Source organism: Lampetra planeri, chromosome 37, assembly GCF_965212315.1.
Source record: "Lampetra planeri chromosome 37, kcLamPlan1.2.h2, whole genome shotgun sequence".
Taxonomy (NCBI): Eukaryota; Metazoa; Chordata; class Hyperoartia; order Petromyzontiformes; family Petromyzontidae; genus Lampetra; species Lampetra planeri.
Window position 1 is genome coordinate 7562365 of NC_136143.1, and position 20982 is coordinate 7583346.

Consider the following 20982-nt stretch of genomic DNA (forward strand, 5'->3'; position numbering starts at 1 on the left):
GGTTGGCTACGTACGGTGAGAAAGAAGTTTAACTTTGTATAATGAAATAATCCAGAGCCCTTTGTCAATCCATTCCTGGATGAAGACTTCCCCCCATGCGCGTCGGTCGTGGGGGTTGTTTGACCATACTTCACCACGTTGGTCAGTGCTGACGGGTGAAGCGGGAGCTCAGGATCGGTCCGGTTATCGGGCACCACTTATGTTAGCCGTGGTCAGTAACCAAACTCAACGCCGCCAGATTCTTCGTGCGGTGAGCTAACCGCCGCTCCCCCGAGCTGCTACAATATGACTAATCGTCAAATAATGTTGCATAATAACGCACCATATTAACCACAATAATAACACTGGTCTATCATTTTTTAGACGTCTGCTTCAGAGATTAAGTTTGCTGTTTATTATGGATTTTGATGTGCTTAAAATAACTGATTGGCTATCGTTCCCAAAATATTTCAGTTTTTACATTTTACGTCTATGTATATTGTGTAGATAGTATAGTTTTACTCATGAATTGTAAACCTAGGTCTTTTCATGACTTTATGGTTGCTTTACATGATAACATGTCACCTGTCCTGTTCATGTAACACTTAAAAAAACAGAAAAAGGGTTATATAAAAAAAAATGAAACAAAAGGCAAAAAACTATTATGTATATATAAGTACGTAGTTTAGTCCTTATTCAGTCTCTACTCGGCGCGTCTGGGCTTGTCTCTTGTATTCATTAAATGGAGCATCTCTTGTCACTGTCCAGCAATAGTCTGCAAGCATTGATGGGCTCCATTTGCCCTGATAGCGTGTCTCCATTGTTGCAATGTCCTGGTGGAATCGCTCGCCATGTTAGTCGCTCAAAACATCTAGGTGAGAGTGCAAAACATATATCTTTAGTGACATGTTGCAACTAAGGCTTTTGTATGCCTTGAGGAGGTTTCCACCAATTCCCTGTAGTTGTCTTCCTTGTTGTTTCCGAGAAAATGTGTTGCCACTAACTGGAAGGCTTTCCATGCCGTCTTTTCCTTGCCATGCAGTGCACTGTCAAATGCATGATCTGGAAGAAGTTCACGAATCTGAGGACCAACAAAGACACCTTCCTTTATCTTAGCTTCACTTAACCTTGGAAAATTCCCACGGAGGTACTTGAAAGCTGCTTGTGTTTTGTCCATGGCTTTGTACAAGTTCTTCATCAGCCCCAGCTTGATGTGTAAAGGTGGTAACAAAATCTTCCTTGATTCAACAAGTGGTGGATGCTGAACACTTTACCTCCCAGGCTCCAATGACTGTCGGAGAGGCCAATCTATCTTGATGTAGTGGGAATCTCTCGCACGACTATCCCATTCACAGAGAAAACAGCAGTACTTTGTGTATCCAGTCCACAGACCAAGCAAGAGAGCAACAACCTTCAAATCGCCACAAAGCTGCCACTGATGTTGGTCATAATTTATGCACCTCAAAAGTTGTTTCATGTTGCCATATGTTTCCTTCATATGGACTGCATGACCAACTGGAATTGATGGCAAAACATTGCCATTATGCAGAAAAACAGCTTTAAGACTGATCTTCGATAATCAATGAACAGTCTCCACTCATCTGGATCATGAACGATGTTGAGTGCTGCCATCACACCATCGATGTTGCAGGCTACAAGATCACCTTTCATGAAGAAGAATGGGACAAGATCCTTTTGACGGTCACGAAACATGGAAACCCTAACATCACCTGCCAGGAGATTTCACTGCTGCAGTCTGGAGCCCAACAGCTCTCCCTTACTATTGAGTAGTTCCAAATCCCTGACAAGGTCTTTCAGTTCACCTTGTATTATGAGGTGTGGTTCAGAGGAGGAGGATTGGAGAAAATCTGGGTCAATGACCTTGATGGTTCAGGACCAGAAGTGTAATCCTCTTCCTCGTCTGACTCGAGTGAGAATTATTCTGGTGCATCTGGAACCGGCAGTCCTTCTCCATGGGCGTATAGCTGATGGAATGTTTGGATAATGCACAGTCCGCTTTTTCTTCTTTGACACACCTTTCCCAACTGGAGGCGCCATGCAGAAGTAACAATTGTTGATATGATCTGTTGGCTTTCTCCAAATCATTGGCACTGCAAAAGACATAGATTTCCTTTTCCTGTTCAACCACTGGCGAATATTTGTTGCACAAGTGTTGCAGCATGTGTGGGGCCCACATATTGTCCTGATCTCCAATTTTCCAGCCAAAATGAAGGTGATCGGTTTTTCTTAACATAGTGGTTATACTGCACTTTTGTGTTGCAAAAGTCACTTCACCACAAACATCAGAAGTTATCTGCTTTGTTCACACAAGTACGAGGCATCTCTGCTCACTTTGGCTAAACAGAAATGTGTCCCTTTGCAAAATCAAACACTGACAAATAAGAGAGCTGATATCGGGCAATTTGTTCAAAAGAGGGATGTACGCCTAGTTATGATTGCATCATCCATGACTTCTAGGAATAACATAATGCAATTCATATCATGTATGATGCAATACCAGGTTCAAATTGCATCATTCATTTTTTTGCTCAAAGAGCAAGTACTGTCCAAACCCAGTCATAGATTTATTCATAGATCCAGTCAAATATGTATTCGAGTAATTTCTGGTTGAAATTGAGATCCCTTCCCTTGAAAACACATCCTCTGCCATTCCCAAGTCAAGGGTCGTATACACTCAACCAGTAGCATATCTTGGAAACTCGAGGCAATAAACAATTTGAAGCATAATTTTCAGTCTCAGTGACCCAGAATTAGTCAAGTTGGACTACATTCATTTCGGAAGCATTTTGGCTGTAGACCAGTGTAATCAATACATCCAAGATCGATTAGGAGATAGCTATTAACAAATACACTCAAAAATGTAAGTGTCATGTATACAAATGTTGTGGCTGTTGCCAGTGCCTTTAGGTTGCCAGGGCCTCGTGTCGCGCTCTCGACTCTCCACGCAGCGGAGTCCCTAACGTGGCGTCAACGAACACCTCGAACCCCGAGGACAAACGTGCTTCGTGGTGGATCACGCTGCGATGGAGCCTGCGTGCCCCCACACCTGCAGGAAAATGACGGACCCAAGCAGGTTGCCGACGGGACATCCGAGCGGAGGAGTGACGTGTGGAGCTGAGCGGACTTGCTGAAGACCGGTACCAGCGGTGTCAAGGTCGACCTCTGTGGTGGAGGCTCGTGAAGGACGCTACTTGGGTAGTTGGAGGCAGTCGCCCTTAAACAACAGCGGAGGGCAGAGGGGCGATGCTCACAACAATGAGTGGAGCGGTGGGCAGCTAACATGCAGAAAGTTGGCACGGTAGGGGGCACAGTTGGTGCATCGACCAGTCGCCTCAGTCAGTCAAGCCATGGCACCTGGGTCTGTCCAGTGACCTTCTGTCGGCGAGTCTTTAATACTTTACGTGGCCTCAAAGTGAACCTGGCCTGGCACAAGCTCGTGGTGACATCACCGCCACTTCGTGGCAAATGTTGGCTGTTTTTGGGGGGGGGGTTCTTCATAGACACCTACGGCACTGCAGAGGTTATCGCTAAGCTGTGCTACGAACCTGACGACCCGAGTTTGATTCCCACTCATGGCCAACACCGGTGATGATGGTCTGAACCGGACTTGGGCCTCCCCGAGGTCGACACAGCCTCAAATGTGGAGCAGTGTGTAAACATCGGCACGAGGCCAAGGGTGGTCTTGGACACCCAACTCCCTTCGTGTTCCGTGCCGGCCTTCATGGATGCTACTCGCTCACAGCACTTGCCCCAACAGTATGTTAAGTTTATATATGGGATCTTTGTGGGTTTTTTCAGAAAAATGGACATGCATCGTGGTGCAGAACCCAACCTGATGCAGGACCTTCCTGGAAAAGTCTTGAGACTCAGTGAGGTTTTACTGGACACTTGGGGAGAGTACTGAATAGTATTATTACATTTTTAAGAATACTTAAAGACAAAAAGTACTCGCCCGACATGTCAAAAAGTGAACACTCCGACCCAGTCTGTGCCTGCGGCCCACCGGTTGCTCAGACAGAGACGTAGTGTATGAGGCATCACTGCAAATAAAAGCATTAAGACTGAAATGCAAGAACCTTGCGCGGGAGGTAGTGCCCCCACATCCACATCTGTGACCCCTCTCGCCCCCCTGAGCTCTTGCTCTTTTCTGCCTCCCCCCCCCAGCATCACAGGCCACCTCCACCCCGAGCCCCCATGCCTTCTCGGGGAGGAGGGAGAGAACCTGTTTGTGTGGAGTCACCCGCAGGCACAGAGGTCACATTCCTCAAGCCGCAGGTGACGGCACTCACCACAACCGCCATCACCATCATCACCCCCATCTCTACCACACAACCACCATCAATACCTCCACCACCGCCCCAACTCCCCTTGGTCACGCCATCATCGCCTCCATCACCACCCCCATCACCACGACCATCACACTCACCACCGCTTTTACCATCCCCACCCTCATCACCTTCAATGCCTCCATCACCAAACCCATCACCACCACCACCTCTGTCACAACCGCCATCCCCACCACTACCCCCCATCACCACCAAAAAACACCACCAGTCCTACCATCACCATCCCCATCACCACCATCAACCACCACAACACCCAACACCTCCACCGCCCCCCCCCCCATCTCCACCACCCACATCACCTCCGATCATGACCACCAGCACCGCCGCCACCCACCCCCACCCTGTACTCAGCGCTACCTCCACGCTCTTCTACATCTCTCAAACAAGCTCACCATCTGTTCTCCCACAGGCGGCCCGGGCACTGCCCGCAATATCCTTCACACACGCCGTCACAGTGCCTTCTGCTTTTTTCCCCATTTTGTGATTCTGACAGGTCAGCAGCTGACCTGTCTGTGCCGAGTCGGGAGCGTTCGCCCTCCTGGGGGTTTCTCTCGGTACCCGGTGTCCTCCCGCGCATTACAACACGAAGCAGCTCCCAATGAGCACGCCCATCCCAACGACCCCGAGCAGTTACCTCTCGGGAAAAGGAGCAATCAACGAGATGCATTCCAGATTATGTGCACATGCACGGCACACCACTGCATATGCGGCGCATCAAATCAGGAGATACGTGTCGCCGGCTCCACTATCCCATTTTCCAAGCACAACAACAAGTTCCTCGACAAGTTCACTCTTGACTCAAACCTCATCCCCTTTTGACAGGCCCACCAACCACAGAGTCAGATTCTCCCAACTACCACCTCGGGGCGCCCCGTCATTCACGTCCACCCATCGCCACCGAAATCGCCAAACATCCTCGCTCGCACTATGACTGCAACCATCTCGTCCGCATCGTCCTGGGTTAGATTCCCAACACCTCCCTCCGCTCCCTCCAACCGGCTTCCCATCGCCATCAGGGCCAGCTACAAGATCGCCTGCTTGTGCCACCGCGCCTCTACTTTCGTTCGTCCACCGCGTCCCTCTTTCGTTGCTGTCGCCCTGCGAGTAAAAGCTCAAAGTGGAACTCTCCGCAGCAGCGTGACTCACAACCTCCCCCCCCCACCCCCCCGCTGCCTAGAACGCCATCATCCTGTTGAATCAGAAATATCAGAATATTAATTTAAAGGCCCCCACCCCACCCTCTTGCCTAGCTTTTGAGCGACACCGAACTTGGCTCCACGCAACGCAGTCAACGGTCATCCACGTCGAGAAAAAAAGATTGTTAGCGTCACTAATTGCGTTATTGTTCTATCCGGACACAGGTGGCGTTGGCAGCTGAGCAAGCGGCTCGCAGTCAGAAGGTTGAAAATTCAAATCTCGGTTCGGGGGATGGACTCAACCCATCGGGGTCCCTTCGGGGCCAACAAAATGAGTATCGCTTTGGTGGGGGACGTGAACGGCAGTTGTCGGCTCGTCCCTGCCACAGGAACACATAATTTCGACCGCCGGCTCAGCGCTGTAAAAGGGAGGTGGAGCACCGCCTCAATACTCATTCGAGCGGAAAAATCACCGACTCAGGCCCCCCCCCTCCGCCCTCCCAGTAAGAGGGGATTGGCACTGGCGGGAACGGATGAACGCAGATTAGCGGCAACGGCGCACAACGTGCCGCGCGAGGTTGGGGGGCGTCGTGGAGGGGTTGATGGTGTGGGAAGGGAGGCCCGGGTCGTGTCCTCCACGTCGCGTGGAAACAACAGGAAGGGGCATCGCGTCGTCCTCTCTGCCGGCATCGCGGCGTTCCCCGCTCGGGGTGGCAGTGAAACCGGATGCAAGTGCCCCCCCTGCCCAACACAGCATCACCCGAGTGATTAATCTCGTCAAATTACACCGCAGCAACCGCCAACCGCCATTCACTGCGCCTGACAAATGGCCGCCGATACAAATTTCTGTGAAGAAAGAAAATATAATGGAGCAATTGCTCGTTTTCATTAATCATGGGCGCCGGGCGGAGGGGACGCGCGCTCGCAGGGCCGGGCGTTTATACGTCAGGCTCCGCTTCACAAATCCATCGGCAAGAAAATGAAGAAATATTAAAAACAGTTTTACAGATGTTTTTCGCTCGCGGTAGTGATACGGGTTGGCCTGATTTCATGGTCACGTCAATTAAGGTTGCCATGGCAATGCGTTTCTCTATTAGAGGCTGAAGCATTATTTTTTCTGGCGTTGGGGGAGCAGTGGTTAGCGCGCTGCGCTATTATGAACCTGGCGGCGTTGAGTTTGATTCATTCACGAGCACGGCTATCACCGGCGGCGTGTGATAACGGACCCGCGGTCCTGAGCACCTTTTCTCTTCGCCCGCCCACACCGTGGGCAAACAACTCCCACGACTTGACACGCGTACGGGGAGGGCATTTATGCGGCAGTGGATTGAACAAGTGCTTTAAATCATACATCGCTACACGTGAGAGAGAAGCAATAATGAAAGTCCGGCCATGTAGAGCTTAATGTTTTTTTTTTTATCTCTGTCACCGATTGCTACCGTATTGTATAACCCAGGGGTCGGCAACCAAAATAACAAGAAGAGCCATTTCTTTCCAATTCGGTACAAAATTCAGTATTTCAAGAGCCGCAATGCATCTATGTACATACTGTACATACGTACATATCGTCAAGAAGCAGCCCGTAAAGAGCCGCATGCGGCTCCGGAGCCGTAGGTTGCCGACCCCTGGTATAACCAAACTGTCGTCATTTCCCCTGCACCTCCGATGAGCGTGGATGGCTACGTACGGGTGCGAAAGAAGTTCAGCATACGTACATACAACACGTGAAGAAGTGTCTTTGTGGAACGTCTTCAGTTGGCCAACTCTCGGATCAAACCAGGGAATCCTTACTCTTTGGTTCTTTCGGTAAAGTCACGTAGGTTTAAAATAAAATAAATCACGACGTTTCGGGCGCAACACAAGCGTCCGTTATCAGGTGGGAATCCTGTTATAGTCTCGCGTACGGCAAATTACGTTCAGGAGCTCAAGTTCCAACGTTGAGGAGGAACCAGGGAAACGTTCGTCTACCATAACGCAGCAGTGGACATCACTGCAACGGTTGTAAACTAATATTCTCGCACGATACATGCATTTACTCATGCCTCCCCCCCACCCCCATTTCAATTGATCTCCCGCACTCAACTCGAGATGGCGCACGACGGCGCTCTCCATAGGGGGCTTGCGACGTGTCCGTTCTCCTGTTATATTCTGGTCAATGGCACGTGCTGCTACCCGTCAATTGTTGCGTAATCACACGATGTGGTGGGGGCACAGGTGTCACCGCATCGCGCGGCGCTTTCAGATGCGCTTCCGCGGCCGTCTGGAACGCTCTTCCGATATTAGGAAGCCACTGGAGCTATGCACTTTTAAATGTAGATTGAAAACTAATTTATTTAGTTTTGTTGTCCTTCCCCCACCCTCCCCCCGCAGTTCCGATTAGCACGGTTGGCTACGTACTGTGCGAAAGAAGTTCAACATGCACACATACAGGAGGGGGGTTGGGGTGCTCGGAGTGGGGGGGAAGCTCACTAGTTCCATTGTCTGTGGTGACGGTAATTCTCTGCAGTCTGCGATAACCCCTGGGTTGGTGTAAGGCCACCACAAAAGGACAAGGGCAAAGATCCCCCGCTCCGTACAGCCTAAACAGACTTATTCTGGGCAAGTGCGGTGAGCGAGCACCTACGAAGGTCGGCACTGTGGCTTACACGAGGGTGCGGGTGGGTCAGCACCACGCCCAACCGCCACTCGTTTCAACGCACCCGTCTCGGCCGATGGAATATTCAAGAAGGAACAGAAACGGAAGTCTCGTTCATTTTACTGTGCACAGTATACTACTCTTTTTAACCGTGGACTGTTGTGGGTAATCGAATGAGAGGTGAACAGCCGAGCGTTCACTTTCACCGTGTAAATCGGCTTGTCGGGTCTTCTGGAAAACGATGTTTTCCAGTCGCATTTCATTTGACTTCCTCCGAGTGTCACCAGTGGAGTGTGTGGCCTGTTCAGACAAATGCTGTTGTGTTACCTGGCGTTCTCGACACGTGCCCTCCCACAAACACGGTTGGTCTCAGTCAGTGAAGTACTGTATAGCACCCTACACTCTTTAGGATTTCCCCTTTTAGCGCTCCGAAACGCCTTTGTGTTCCAGGAACCCGTTCCACTGCTTCTAGGAGTACCTTCAAAACACACGTGGAGTGACCAAACATTCCTACACCCCCCCCCCGACCCCCCCCCCCCGACCCCTCTTCAGCGAAATGGACCGCTCTGGAATAAACACTTAAAGTGCCGCACCGCCGAGCTTGGCCCAGAGGTCGCAACTGGGTACCCGATACCCGTTCCCTACCCGATACCTGGCTACCCGTACCCGGCCGGGTACGGGTACGGGTACCCGTTTGCGACCCTGGTGCGGCCGGGTACGGGTACGGGTAGGCCGTGAGTCACTGGTGGGTAACCGTTTGTCACTCATTTCCCAACGTCTTGTCTCTTCTCACAATTCAAGTTCGTAGAATCAACCCACTCGCGCCTGCAACATGGCTTCATCCCAGAGGTCGCAATCGGGTACCCATACCCGTACCCTACCCAATACCCGGCCGGGTACGGGTAGCCGGGTAGGGTACGGGTACCCGTTTTCGACCCTGGTGTGGCCAGGTACGGGTAAGGAATCAAAACCCGTTTGCGACCTCTGGCGTGGCCCAAAAAAACGGAACGTCTCATTTCACCAGAGGGGGGTGGTGGTGGGTTAGGTCATGTGGAGTCCTCACCGCTTCGGTCGACAGCCACACAGTCTACTGTGTAGCTCGTGACTGCAATAGCTACAAAGCAATGTGTTCTAAGCGTACTTATTTATACCACTGACTTTCCTGATTTAAATTGGGGGGGGGAGATGGACAATACTTTTCACGGACTCTTAATGTCAGGCTCTAAGTCTAATCGCGAACACCGAGGGGGGGGGGGGGTGCTTCGTCACGTGTTGGCAGAACCAACTTTTCCCACCGTTTTCCGTATAGAACCCATGACCCAAAAACACTGTTTTTTCCCTTCCTTCCACTTGCACGGTCCAAATCTGCCTTTGCTGGGCGGATAAGTGAAGAGTGGGCCCCCGTTGCGTGATAGAGGCATATGTTGTACCCGATTTTCAGTTTTGAAATCGGAACGAACACACCGCCGAAGTTTCTCCGAAAGAAGCGATACCTTATCCCGAGCGGACTTCCACCTGATTATATGTGCAACAATTATCGTGCATTCCTCCCCCTCCTTCCAACCCTGCCTCCTCCCCCACCCCCCCCGTGTAACACAGCACCCGCCTGTGTCTCTGTCCCAGGCAGTGGGCCCACACACACGCAACCAAGCCAGCCCATACCAGTTAGACTCCAAACACCGCCTGATAACGAAGTCGGGTGTCTATTATTGTTGTTGATCAAAGCGTGCCATGCGCTGTTCAGTGGCATTCAAACATTCATGTGACATCGTTACATTGTAAAGCAGACATTAAACACTCAAGAAATATGATGATGATAATGACGATAATAAAAATAAAGACTGCCCCTATTGTTTAGAGGCCCACCTGATGCCATCAATAAACTGATGAGACTGTAGAACAGAGAGACGTTAAATCACCTTGAGCCAGGCAACACAATAACATGATAATTACGCAGTGTTCTCATGCGGCACGTTACATTCATAAACCAAACGTGTAAAGGGGTGGGGTGGAAAAAAAAACCTCACAAACCATTTCCTTAAAACCCTAAAAAAGCAAAACCCTACCACTACTACGAATGACTGGAAAGCACAAACATAACTCGTGTTACGCAACACGCACGCGAGTGGGGAGGGTGGGTGGACATGCCCGCAGCCCTTTCTCTGCCAGGGGCTCTCTCAGATTAGATACCACGAGGTCCGGCACCAAACCGTCCACATTCCCCCCTTTCTCACCCGCCAAGCCCTTTTTTGAGAGCGTCCCCCTCTCCACATTTCACAATTCGCGGCGGGCAACAGACCGCAGACGTGCGACCAGAGGCGCTGCCTCGAACGCGTTGGGCAGGTAACGGCGCGGCAGGGCACGTGACGGGCAAAGTGAGAGGAGGCAAGAGAAGCAACTAGAGATAAGGGGGGGGGGCGAGCGGCGAGCGCACGCAGGCCCCCTCATTGGCAAGCGACCCGTCCCCAGCCGGCCGGGTAACGTCACTCGGCGACTATCGCTCCGGGACTGCGACCATGACTTGACCAAGGCACCGTGACCGTGACGAGCACTGTGTAGACCAGCACTCCGTGAATACCATTCTACGACTAGGAGGACTGTGACCGCTCTGCGATAATCACTTCGTGGCTGGGACGGTGTGACTAAGATTCGGGGGAGGGGGTTGGACAATGGATTGGGCGTTGAAGTGACCGAATTAAGCCTCATGGAAACAGATCATCCCTCCCCCCAGCAGAGCGAGCCCTGTGACATTTCCAGAGCTCCGTCTGAATCCCAGTCGATCGGACAACAAGATCTCAGGCGACCGCTGTTGCTACGCTTGGCACTACCCCAGAATGCGATGACGTCTCAGCAGAGTTGCTGACACACCTGGGTAGCTCCCCGCTCTAGAAACTCTCTCTGGGCTGCCCGGTTTTAATCGAGACTTTGATCCCGCAGGTAGATTACCTAAACTTCGGCATGAATCAAAAGTCATCACCCTGCTTGAGCAAAGGTAAGGGCCCACAAAATGCAGCCAGATATCATTAATATTTCTGCTTGGCATCTGCTGCATGGTCCTGGAAAGGAATAATCATCAACGGTGGGCAGCGTTCTCGTCAAAGAGAAAGCCATTTTTTTTTTACGTGCCAAAGCTGGAGCGCACCTGTGGACGAGTACCAGCACTAAACAATCTTTGAAGGAAACGGCTTCTCCGAAAAAGGGACTTGAAAAAAGCGTGTGTTGATCTCCGCCACGCCCCGACACGTCGGTCAACTCGTGAAGCGGTCGCAGTCCTGCCAGGCTGGGTTGTAAACTCGGTGGGGGCGGACCTCTGCTACGAGACCATCGGGTTCAGAGTTCATATGGGGCAATAAAAACCAGTTCATGGTGCTCTTGGGTCAATGATCTACCTCATCGTGGATCCGTTGTGGCTCAAACTCTCCGCAACCGATACATCACCAACCTGCAGCACACTCAGTCCGGCAAATGACATCGAATTTTCACCGATCAAAGAAGGCACTCTGAAACTCTGACCTGGCTGTTTTAGCCAACTACCGCCATCAGTGGCGCCTACTGCTCAACTCGTATTCTAAACTCTGACCTGGCGGTTGTAGCCAACTACCGCCATCAGTGGTACCTACTGCCCAACTTATATTCTGAACTCTGACCTGGCGGTTGTAGCCAACTACCGCCATCAGTGGCGCCTACTGCTCAACTCGTATTCTGAACTCTGACCTGGCCGTTTTAGCCAACTACTGCCGTTAGTAGCGTCTACTGCTCAACTCGCCTAAAATTGTTCCAAGAGTGTTTCATCTTTACCGTGCTAAAGCGGATCGTGAAGGAACCAATTCCTCAATTTGAAATCAATGAAAGCAGAAGTCTCAATCCGGTTTACCAGGATTCACTCTTGATGGGATTCTGATAAATCATAGCCACCCATTAAAGCCGGCTGTCAAAGTCAAGACCCAATATAATTTACTTAAAGAAGCTCTCTTCATCCACATGGGGAAGATCACACCGGAACTCTCGAGACATCTGCCCTTGCACTCTACGTTAGTCAGTGGCCGGGTACTGTGATCCAGTGTGGACGCGTTTATCACACAGAGCTTGGTTGACATAGACTCCACTCAATGATGTCTCTTCGGTGGCTACCAGTCCAGGGCTGCCCACCACTGCCCCTCCACACACCCGGCCAGCAGTTAGGTAGCCAAAGCCAAGCCGATAGCAAAGCTGCAAGATATACGCCAAACCTGCCGCTGGTTCTCATTCCTCTTGCATCCTCACCCAGTGCTCGACTTACATCATCACCACAACACCGACTGAGGTCTGAGCTTCCACCCCACAACTTCTGTATGTATGTTTAACTTCTTTCGCATCGTACGTAGCCAACCGCGCTAATCGGAGGTGCAGGGAAGGACAACAAACTAAACACAAAAAGCTGTTCTAAATAAAATTAGTTTTCAATGGAGGTTTCAGAGTGCACAGCTCCAGTGGCTTCCTAATATCAGAAGAGCGTTCCAGACGACCGCACAAAGGCATTTAAAAGCAGCGATGCAGTTTCAACACTGGACAACAACATTCTCTCAGTGGCATCTAAAGTGGTGGGCAGAATGAGCCTCGTCAACAGTCGCAAAACAATTTTTTCATCCTGAGAAAACGAGCCCGCCACCACTGCCCGTCAACCATCTTTCCACCTGCATGCAGCCTTTGCCGTCCGTGGGTTCTGCCGAACCGTTCTCTCACTCGGCAAAAGCAAGGCCACACGGAGCACACGGAACAGCCCAGAGTGTGAACGCACACAGGTGCAGCAGACTGTGACGCACATAACGGTAGTGGAAGAGGACTGCATGGAACACTGACAAACACCGACGATGACACCGTGAGTCTGGCTCGGCCAAGTATGCATACGCGAGCAGGACTATACTGCAACTAGCACTCCGTGACTTTGATTCTGACCATGAATCCATGACTCTGACTCCTCAACCTTACCTTGGACAATTCACCCAACTGAGGTGAGATGGAACGGACTCGTTTGAGTCAAGCTGCCGTCTACTGCGACGGGTCAACCTATGGCGTCTGATGATCGAGGCGGATACAGCGGTTTTATTCGCGACGCCTAATCTCTCGGGCCTCACAGACACCTTCGTCCGGTGGGAAGAAAAAAAAGTCACTGGGGGGAAAAAAACCCAAGCGAGCAGAGCAGAAACCGAGCCTAACAACACCGAGCGGAGAGTGTCCAACAAAGCAGACATTGGGAGACGGTTTGCAGGAATGTGCATTGCAATCCTCACTCTATACCTGCATGGACATGCCAATGCGCCATTTGCATCTTTGACAGAGCGTGAGCACGAAATGGCAAAATAACCACTATGGCCATAGCGTGGTAATCTCAAAAAGATGAACAGCATTGTTTCGTCATGGGACCTCCCCTTGCCAGTATCAAAATATGAGAATAGGTTTTACCCTTTCCGGCAATAAAACAGGAGGTGTTAAGATATTTAAACACCAAACTGAAACCTTTTGCAAGGAATAATGTACTGCATTAACCACATATAGTTGTGAACATGCAAACAAAAAAACATGCTCTGGTAGTATGTGCGTTGTCTTTGAAACTGATTGGTCCACAACAGAGACAGCTTTCTTGAGAGCCTAGTCTCAAACACCACAAGTATCTGTGGTTAATGCGGACATGATTCCTTGCAAAAGGTTTCTGTTAGGTGTTTTAATATCTTAACACCTGCTTTGTTGCCAGAAAGGCTAAAACCTATTCGCAAATAATTGTTTTGATTTCAACAACACGATGTTAGAGATATTATCGGGCAGTTACAAATGCAAATGTTTTAGACACACATTGTTTTACACGAATGCACCTAAATGAGTGATTTTCCGCTTTAAATTAAAAACAATAGGGCAGTACTAAGCATCTAATAATCTGAAGGTTCGCATTTTACCTTGTATTTATCGCAATGTACATTTGCCAAACTGCGCATTCTGTGCGGTTGCCATATACGCATTCAGAAATTCGTCGATATCTTTGCCCGTACTCTTAGAAACTCAGCTCTCCCTAGGAAGAAAAAAAAAAGACTTCTGGTCCCAATGGGTAATCTCAGCTGATCAAAAACAAAGGTCATCTATCTATCATTCAAAGCTAAATGAAAGCAGCATCATCTCTCATCAGCGCACAACGGTCCTCTCCCGGGGCGTAGTAACGCCGCCGGACCGGAGACCATCCCGAGCCAGGCATCACCAACAGCGTCGACGACCCCGTTCCCAGGGCCGCCCCCCCCCCCCCCGTCAACTCTGTTGGGAATTACCAGAGCTGCACCAACCGCTGGTCAAGTGGACATTAAAAAGACCCTTGTGAGATCATGTATCCCACATTTTTAAATGTCAACATGCTCCAAAAAAAAAAAAATCTGACAATTATGGAAAAACCAAACAAAATTAATCCAGCCACTTTGCTTATAGAGCCACTCACTCACACAGTCACACAGGACTACCTTTCGGAATAGAAATGGTGTCAAAATGGTCCTCCTTACTAAGAGTCCTTTGGCAAGAGACATTTGATTGCTTTTGAAATACCAAAACGCACGCATTTGTGGTCGACTGCTCTGGGACGAGAATCTGGTTTCCCGATCTTCCGGCCCGCCTCGCCATGAGCGACTCGCGTCACTCAGGACGACGGGAGCCTGCATTCTCCGCGCGCAGGAGCCACAGCGGACTGTGTAAAAGTGCAGGGGCACCCCCGCCATTGCGATTCATCATTGCGCTTTTTCGATTCATTGGCGTTGCACGGCGGACACCGATGAGCATTAATGCAGCCTTTAAAAAAAAAATCTTCCACGAAACTACAGCGGAGTGTCGATTAACAACACACATTCATCTCTTACAAACGCTTTCCAGATAAGAACCAATTATTATTCGATATTGGTCTAACCAAAAATGAGGCGACGGTTTAAAGAGCCCCTAAATATGGATGTTAAATTGACCCCCCCTGCCGAGTATGATCAATTAATTTCCTGGCTTTACGTTCACCGCCAACAAATTTATTTGTGCCCCGGAATGGATTTTTGACTCTCTGCTGCCTTGTAAATTGCCATCGTCGACGCATCTGCGCTCGCAGCGCAAGCGTCGCCCCCCTCTCGGTGCCGCCATCGAGGGGTCCTCGTTGTCACCGCGCACACGCTGGGACGCGAGCGCTAGGCCCCGCGTGAGCGCGCGCGTGCTCATCAGTATGCACAAGCGGCGACCGAGAGCCGGGCGGGCGAGAAGGAGGAGGGGGAGGGGGACGCGAGCCGGAGGAACGAAGGCACGCGCGGCACCCACAGCTCCCACCATCAAACGCAACAACACACACTGCTACGATGGCTTTTGTCAATAGTGTAAGAATTAATTGCATTTCGGCAGCCCTGATAGGCGAAGGGCCTGCCCTCGCACCGTGTCGGCCACGTGGATTTCCCTGACCGTAACTTCAGCACGCCGCCAGTTGAAGCGAGTTTGTCGAAGCAGAGAACCGAGGAGTGGAACCAATATCACTCGCAACGGATGGTAGCCATGGCTGGGAATGGAACTCAGGTCTGCGGGTTCAAAGCACAGACTATGAATAGGTGCAGCACCAGCCACACCCCCCGCCACTCCCCGAGTTCGATGTATGTCTCTTTAATATTTTGTGCTCACACGCTTCACTAGCTATAGACGAATTACTTCCGCAAGTAACGGGAGCCATTATTGCGCCATGCAATGAAGTGAAGTTACAGACTCTTACCCAATATCCTTCAATGGTCCATCGAACTCGAATCACTTGTGCAGCTGTGCGGGGACGACTGATTGGGTCACCGTGACCTCAAAACTGCGCTCAACAAAATCCAGAGGAAACCCTGGAAAACCCCAAATTCTCTCTTGGCTGCACAGTCACTCGTGACACAGCTGACGTGAGCAAGTCCCAACCACGAGGCCCCGGCGCCCTGGTTGTTTCGTTTAGGAGCCCAGGATCCCAGCTTCCGTAAAAGCGACATCGTTGCTCAGACGCGTAATGGAATTGGCCCACCGAGCCATCGTGGTTGCCACGGTGGCTCGGAGATGTTAACTACCTAGCCTGGTATACAGGAGGTTGTGGGTTCAATCCCATCCCTGATGCCTGGTGTATATTTGGAGTTTGCATGTTCTCCCCGTAGTTGTATGGATCTTTCTCTGGGTCTTCCAGTGTTTCCCTCCACATTTCGAAACATGCGTTGAACAGTATTTGGCTGCTATAAATTTCCACGTGATAGGCCACTTTGTTGAACTATCATTTGTGGCCAAATGTCGCTTCTCTAAAAAGAGCTACATAGTTCAGTGGGCCTTACCTGGTAAAATAAAAAATAGTTTAAATAATAATTCGAGTTGTATTTATCTGATGTGCGTATACCTCTCAGACTGGGTTTAATTGCCCCTAACACACGCTCTCGAACGGTGTATGTGCGCGTGTGTGCGGACTTGAATGTGTTTGTGTTCTTTTTGCGCGTTTGCCTACCTGTGTCTGTGTCGCCGTGTGTGGAGGTGTTCGTCTCTGTGCCGATGCATGTGTACGCATGCGTCCGAGGGAGCAGTGGGCCCCAAAGTTGGGCACTGGGCTACGATGTACGCTCCTAAAATTTCAAATCTCCAGCAACAGACCGCAGCAGTTGACTGTGATATCTGAATCAGTCTTGGGCAGCTTCTAGGGCAACTCCACCTTAAATGGGTATCTGTTGTGATGTGTGACCATCAGTACGTGGCAAACAAAGGCATCCCAGGTGCGGTGCTGGAATACCGCACCACCATCTACCACCACCCTCTGCGCCATAATCGCTAACAAACAGCACTTGCACCGACACTTTATAATAACACTGTAGGGGGATCTTTATCTGTGCGTGCGTGTGCACGTGTATAAATAGACGAATGTATGAATTTCCATAGCGGTAATGTAATCATGCCTCGCCGCTTGCCCCTGAGAGTTCTGTGCGCGAGGATTTGTGTTTGCGTTTCAATTACGGTCCCGTGCCCGGAGTGAGCGCCGCAAATCGCAAATTCTGCTAAAGCAGCCGACTCCCCGCTGCTGGCGTCTGCGGCAGCGCAGGCAATGCCGCAGAGCCGCGTTCGCAGGCAGACGCCCGGCTCGCAGACCGCTCCCATCGGAGAGAGAAGCCGCGTTCCTATACGGGACCCAAGGCCTTTTTTCAAGGAGGGGTACCTCTCTCTCTCTCAAATGACAGCTCTACGAATACAATGATCTACATATGCCCTAATTATTCGAAAATAAAAGGTTAGTTTGCAAACGCGGTTATATTTCCCTCAAGCAGACTGGTTCGAACAGATCACGTGACCTTTTATATTCCGCACTATTCTATACACGTAGCCATAGCGACAGTTTGTGCATGCGCAGTCGTTCCCTAGCAACCAAAAATATGGTGGAGGGGAATTGAAACGCGCTGCCGAGAGGCCGAATTAACTTAAATTGGTGCCCCTTCCTTTCCAACAGCGATGTTAAATGAAAACAACTCTCACATGCGCGTACACACAAATATAAACATCTCCTCATTAGCCTCATAAATTACAAGAGCAAGTGCTGTAAGCATGCGCCTGTTACTGTGCACAGGCTTTTATGAAAAAACAACAACAGCTGCCATTCGCCACCGAGTGGCATTGATGTCACCACACAGCGCTTGTAGCTGCCTAGGTACACTTTAAGAGGCCATATGAAGTGTCCGAGGCAGACCCCAGTGTTGTGTGTTAATTGACTTTGATGACTGGGAGATGCAACACTTGTGCATTTCAATGCACCAACTTTTATGCATAAGTATGTATGTTGAACTTCTTTCGCACCGTACGTACCCAACCGTGATGATCGGAGGTACGGGGGAAGGACAACAAACTATAACACACACAACAGACTGTTGGGGCAAGCGCTGTTAGCGAGCACCTATGAAGGCTCATGAGGCACACGGAGGGGTGGGTGGCCAGCACCACGCCCGGCCACCTTTGTCTCCCGAACGGTGATGTTCACACATCGCATCACGTACTCATTCGAGGCCGAGTCATCCGAGGAGAGGGCAAAGACAAGTTCTGACATCACTCCCCACTGAAGCTGGCCACGGGCACAGAATAGAACCATGGTCACGGGTTCGTAGTGCCGTGCGTCGATCACCGCACCTGCGTTCCCTGCTACCCACGCACGCGGCCGCGCTCGCGCCTTGCCTCGGGGTTGAGGTAGAGAAATACGATTGGATGACGGGGGTGGGTGTGGGTGTCCTCGTGCGTTCCTTCTCGTCACCGCTCCGCTCCAGGCCCGGCACGGCCCCGGGTGGCCCCCCGACTCCTGGCACCCCGGCCGCGGAGCCGGTGGAGGCGGCGGCTGCCGCAGCGGCGGCCGCGGCAGCCGCGGCGGCGGCGGCGCGCACGGCGAGGGCCGCGGCGCCTCCCCCGACCGCCACGGAGGGCGGCCGGCCTGGCCCGATGCGGCCGTTACGCTTGAGGCGCTTGCGGCACAGCGCCACGAGCTCGGGCAGCTGCAGGTAGCTGGCGGCGGTGAGCAGCGCGGCCAGTCCCGGCTCGCTGCCGCCCACGCCGGCGCCGCACGCCGACACGGCGGAGCCGCCGAGCCGGCCCGTGTAGATGTACTCGAGCACGGCGCGGAACACGGGGGGCGTGATCACGTCCGAGTCCAGGTTGATGAGGTTGTCGTGCACAACGAGCGACTTGAAGTAGAGGCTGCTGGCGGCGAGGACGGCCTTGTGGGCGCGGAACAGCGCGTTCTCCACCACCACCACGACGTCGCACAGGAAGCCCTGGCTGCGCTGCTTGTTGAGCTGCGACAGCAGCTGCTTCGCGTGGCTCGGGACCTCCATCATTTTCGGCGGCGCCGTTGGTGGCTAGAAAATGGGACGGGTTTTCCTCTTTTGTTTTTGTTGTTGTTTTCTTTTGTTAAGCTTCGTCCTCTCTTCCTGCGTCGCTCCCTCCCCCTCTCCCTCGCTCCTCAGCAGCGACACACTCCGTCTGATTACACACACACACACGCGCACAGATTAAGGAACCTTAATGAACAGATTCTAGTTAATAGCACCGTCCCCCAACTGTCATGCCCGTGGTCCCCAACAACCTGGGAAGATTCACATCGGCCGTCTCCCACGAGCAAGGAGACGCAGCGGCGTCTGGGGTGATGAAAAACTGACCAACAGGCTTCATCGATAGAGCACCTGCAGGGCACAGCACTAATCGAAGGGAACCAGTGGGGTAAATCTTGGCAGTGCCTGGGAACAGCGACTCCAACAAGAGAACCAACAACACGACTTCACGAGCACACTGACGAGGTAGCAGGAGACTGCCATTTGCACGTAGACAATAACCAAGGGGCATGAACCGGGCACTGACAAACGATGCATCAAATCGTGAACTAGAAAGGGACCCATTGAGTAGCCAATAGCACAGGCCTGCGGTCATAATAGGGCATCAATAGGCACAGACATTAATAGAGCATCCTTCTGATACCAAGAGGGCGGTGATAACGCACCAATAGAGAACCGATACGGCCCCATTACGTTATCAGTGGCACAAGTAGCGTCTCGCAGCGGCGCGTTAATACGGAGATGAGAGGGCATCAATAGGCAGCGATAAGGCGCGGCGGCGCGAGTGTCAGCGGGGGGGGGGGGGGCCGCAACGCAGCGAGAGGGCCGGCAGCGCTGTGCCTGGGAACGTGCGATGGTTGGCAACCGCCGCTGCTCCCCCGCGCAGCCGCCGGCAGTGGTGGGTGGAGGCGCAGGCTCGCGGCACAACCCCCTTGACGTTTGTCACAATTACCATTCTAGATTTTGAGAGTGTCCGAACGAAACCCGCATTTTCAACAGTTGCGCGAAAAAAATTTGAGACGAGCGGAATGCGAGGCAAAACTATACGATTATGTCTACTCCGTTTGTTTCGGGAGAAGAGACGGTTATGGGCAGTGGGAAACGAAGGTGCCTTAGCCGTGATCTTGAACAAGAACAGTGACTCTGGCAGCATAGACGACCGGCGAGATGGTATTGCATACTATGGCGGCAGCAGCGGGCTTTGTAATCAATAAGCTACTGTTCTCGGAACTGGAGCAGTGAACTCAAAAAGTCAGAAGACTGTGGTTTTGAGATGCAGAAGACTGCACTTCACAATTGCTTGCTCACAGTGTGCGGCCAAAATGATCCGCTCCTGGTTTTGCAGATGGCCCGTGTCAGACTTTTCCAGCAACAGTTACCGAAAATCACACCGACAGTGCCGTCAAATCATTCAATTAACCTTGTGACGTGGCTGCCGTGAAACACCCGCGGGGGCCGTTAGGCTGCCACCTCTCATTTCAGCAGCCGGGCACCCGGTGTAGAGTTTCACCACAACGATGATTAAACAAAAAAAAATTTCTCTAAACAAATCGGCCGCGTAATTACGGCACGACATCTCGCACCAACCAATGCGGTAGTTCCCACACGCTGTCCCCCCACGTCCCCACCCCCCACCACACCACTGTCCAGCTTTTCACGTCTGCCAACCTTCTCCATACACGTGGAAGATTAATGCGCGTCGCCCGCTCATGTGGGCTGGCAGGAGGCCTGACGGCGAGGTCGAGAGGTCGAGGGAAGGGGGCGCTGCAACGAGCGTTTGAGGCCCCTTGGCGGGGGAGCTGCAGGCGAAGCTCCTCCCCCCGAGAGCTCAGGACCTCGCTAACGCGGTCCAGAGCGTGACACGGCGGTGGCCTCGTTCCACCGCCTGCCAGCCAGCGAGCAAAAGGGAGCGAGACCCTCTCCGCTCACGAGCACCGCCGCTCGAGAGCCATGGCTAGCGCCCGCAGGGCACACAAGAAAAACCCAAGATCCACCAGATAGCCCATGCGCCAGCGGGGCAAGCC

The 20982-nt window shown here is 51.7% G+C and overlaps 1 protein-coding gene across 1 annotated transcript in view; it reads right to left on the reverse strand.

Moving 5' to 3' along the window:
* Positions 1 to 20982, reverse strand: part of HIC1 (HIC ZBTB transcriptional repressor 1) — an 83401-nt gene that overhangs the window by 11260 nt on the left and 51159 nt on the right. Inside the window, exon 2 of the mRNA XM_078611603.1 lies at positions 18515 to 19109. Within this exon, the coding sequence (XP_078467729.1) occupies positions 18515 to 18964 (450 nt within the window). The 5' untranslated portion in view covers positions 18965 to 19109. The remainder of the gene's footprint in view (positions 1 to 18514; positions 19110 to 20982) is intronic.